The sequence below is a fragment of the Castor canadensis genome, chromosome 14, assembly GCF_047511655.1.
Source record: "Castor canadensis chromosome 14, mCasCan1.hap1v2, whole genome shotgun sequence".
NCBI lineage: Eukaryota > Metazoa > Chordata > Mammalia > Rodentia > Castoridae > Castor > Castor canadensis.
The window spans coordinates 15,816,272-15,820,019 of NC_133399.1; the positions used below are offsets into that span (position 1 = coordinate 15,816,272).

General features: G+C 38.2%; 1 protein-coding gene across 1 annotated transcript; it reads right to left on the reverse strand.

Annotated features, from left to right (window-relative positions):
* Positions 1-923: 923 nt before the first annotated feature.
* On the reverse strand, positions 924-2,342 carry LOC109702649 (uncharacterized). The gene has a single exon (XM_074053247.1). It carries the CDS (start codon positions 2,340-2,342, stop codon positions 981-983), a length of 1,362 nt encoding a protein of 453 aa, XP_073909348.1. The 3' UTR covers positions 924-980.
* Between the last annotated feature and the right edge of the window lie 1,406 nt (positions 2,343-3,748).

The window sequence follows — 3,748 nt, forward strand, 5'->3', positions numbered from 1 at the left end:
GAGCTGGGCACTGGTGGCTCACACCTGTAATCCTAGCTACTCAGGAGGCAGAGATCAGGAGGATTTTGGTTTGAACCTGGGCAAATAGTTCTCGAGACCCTATCTTGAAAAAAAAATCCTTCACAAAAAAGGGCTAGTGGAGTGGCTCAAGGTGTAGGTCCTGAGTTCAAACCCTAGTACCATCCGAAAACAAAAAAGTACCATGTTAAGCCAGGAGGAAAATAACAATTGACATGGCCTATTAAGCAAAAATTATTTTTAAATTATATACAAATTGGGCTGGTGGAGTGCCTCAAGCAGTAAGAGCACCTGCTTAATAAGTATGAAGCCCTGAATTCATACCCCAGTGTTGCTGAAGAAGAATATTATATACAGTCATATTACAAATACATCTCAACTCAGGCAAAAGCCAACAAATTCAAAATGAAAAGGCAAAAAACTTATTACCTGATTTGGTTTTAAAGATACTACCTATTAAACTGATAAGTTATTGCTAAAAGAAAACATGCAAAATCATGTCACCTCAACATTTATTTATTTATGTGTGTATTTAGAAATACATAGACCAAAGTTCTATTTTAAGGTGAGCTATGGAAAAACTATTTATGAATTTTAGATCATTCTAGTGGCATACTTTGGAAGTATTCTACATAAATTACTTTGTATTAAGGTCTTCATATTATTTGCATTTATAGGATTCACTACTTGAGCAATTTACACAAGACTTTGAACATATTTGTTACAATTGACAGGTTTCTTCTAATTCTCAATTTCACAGGATTTTGATGAATGTCTATTTGCACACAAGTGACAACTGAAGATTTTGTGCATTCCTTGTATGTTAAGGTTTCTTTATAGGTGTCTTCTTAACTAGGAATGTTCCCATGTGCATTATGTAGTTAAAAGTTATCTTCATTCTGCATTTTACTGGCACCTAGAAAAGCCAGATAGTGAAGCTTTCACACCGTCTATATTTCCAGTTACGATCTAGTGTGTGTTCTATAATGTCTTCTGAGAGAACTGGGATAAATGAAAGCTTTCCCACACTGATTACATATATAAGGTTTCTCTCCACTGTGACTCCTTTCATGTATTTTAATGTAGTTGGAATAACTGAAGGCTTTCCCACATTGCTTACATACATAGGGTTTCTCTCCAGTGTGAGTCCTTTCATGTATTTGAAGCCTACTGGAACGACTAAAGGCTTTCCCACATTGCTTACATCTATAGGCTTTCTCTCCAGGGTGAGTCTTTTTATGATGTCTGAGGGAACTGGGATCAGAGTAGGCTTTCCCACACTGCTTACATTCAAAGGGTTTCTCTCCAGTGTGAGTCCATTTATGTATCCTGAGGGAACGGGGAGTATAGTAGGTTTTGCCACATTGTATACATACACAGGGTTTCCCTGTACTATGGTTTTTTTCATGTCTTCTAAGATAACTGGAAGAACTGAAGGCTTTCCCACAATGCTTACACACATTGGATTTCTCACCACTATGAATCTTTTCATGTTGTCGAATGTAATTGTAATCCCAAAAGCCTTTACCACATTGCTTACATACATATGGTTTATCTTCAGTGTGAGTCTTTTCATGTTGTCTAACAACACTTAAACGAGTGAAGGTTTTTCCACACTGGTTACATACACAGCGTTTCTCTCCACTGTGAGTCTTTTCATGTCTTTTAACGTCACTGGAACAAATGAAGGCTTTCCCACACTGCTTACACTTACAGGGTTTCTTTCCAGTGTGAGTCTTTTCATGTTTTCTAAGGAAACTGGGATGACAGAAAGCTTTTCTACATTGATTACATACACAGGATTTCTCTCCACTGTGAGATCTTTCATGTATTTGAACATAAGCAGAAGAACTAAATGCTTTCCCACATTGTTGACACATAAAGGGCTTATCTCCACTGTGATGCCTTTCATGTATTTGAAAGTATCTGTAAGAACTAAAGGTTTTTCCACATTGCTTACAGACATAGGGTTTTCCAATATGAGCCTTTTCATGCTTCTGGTAGGACTGGAGATAACTGCAGGTTTTCCCGCGTGCCTTATGTTTATACTGCTTCTTCTGATATTCCTGATACTCATATGATATGTGTTGAAGATGAGTTCTGAAGGGCACATTTATAGATGAATGATCAGTGAGGACTTCTCCACACACACCATTTTCACAAGGTGATCCACCTGTAGGAGTGTTCTTGTTGAGAATATGATCTGTAGACTGACTGAAGATTTCTCCACACTGACCACCTTGTTTATGCTCAGGAAGTCTTTCTATTGTATGACTTCTGTAAGAAAAAAAAATTACTAATGGATTGTTTATTAATGATATCATGAGAAGCACTGGCTTGTTCCCTGAAAGAGCTTTTAAACATGAATGGACTGAAGGACTTGGGGGATGGTTTGAAGACAGCTATTATTCAAACATTGGTATTTTTATAAGGTCTCTTCTTTTTTCCTTTTTTTATTTAGCCAGATTGAGGCTTACAACTCAGAGCTTTGGGCTTGCAAACCAGGTACTCTACTGCTTAAGTCACTCCTCCACTCCACTTGCTCTGGTTATTTTTTGGAGATTGGGTCTCATGAACTATTTGCCCAGGTTGGCCTGGAATGGTGATCCTCCCACTTCAACCTAGAAAGTAGGATTACAGGCAAGAGCCACAGCCCCTAGGCCATATCTGGTTTCCTAATACTGTTTCCAACTTAACTATCTGAATGCACTAAATGTCTATATGACATTTAAAAACAGTATTCTTTATAGGGAAGTTTGGGAACCAAACTGGGTTTGGATTTTGAAATACTTGCACATACATAATGAGATACCTTTTTTGTGGTGTGTGGTACTGGGATTTGAACTCAGGGCCTCACACTCACTAGGCAGGTACTCTACCACTTGACCTAGTCCACCAGCCCTTTACTGTGTTGGGTATTTTCAAGGTAGGATCTTGAGAACTGTTTCCCCAGGTCTGGTAGCAAACTATGATCCTTCTGATCTCTGCTTCCTAAGGATTACAGGTATGAGCCACCAGTGCCTGGCTCTATATGCAATTTTTGAGAAAATTTTCTGTGTAGAAATCAATTCGAGTATGAGATTATTTGTTTCAACTGCTTTTTAAAAAATACTTCCTTTCATTCCACAGCTCCTGAGAGATACTGTGTTCTCTTGTAGTGAAAATTACCTTACATCTCTCCAGGGAGTTTTGTTGTTATTTTCAGTACTCTGGTCATCTTCTCCTTTTCCTAAAATAAAAATCAAAACTCTCATTATGAATAATTATAACATTTTTAGATTCGGCTACAGTCAAGGGATAAAGGGACCATGCTTATGTTTCCTTTCCATATTTCCCCTCATAGGACAGCATGGATGGACAACAAACACTTGCATTCTGATTGATTAAGTAAGGCAATGATGTCATCCTTACCTAGAGAGGCCAGGTTCCTGAAGGTTTCTTGCATCACTTCTCTGTAGAGCTTCTTTTGGGAACAATCCAACAAACGCCACTCCTCCAGGGTGAAGGTCACAGCTACATCCTGAAAGGTCACTGACTCCTAAAATATTCCACAGAATTTCCACGAGGAAGGGTGAGACTCATAGTATTGGAAATATACTCATTCATAGTATGTTAATACAGTGCTGTGTTTTCCAAATGTTCACTCCATGTTCTGGTCATCATACTGTTACTCTCCATTCATATGTCCTCTCACACGGCAATTCTGACACTAGATTGGAACTATTTGGTA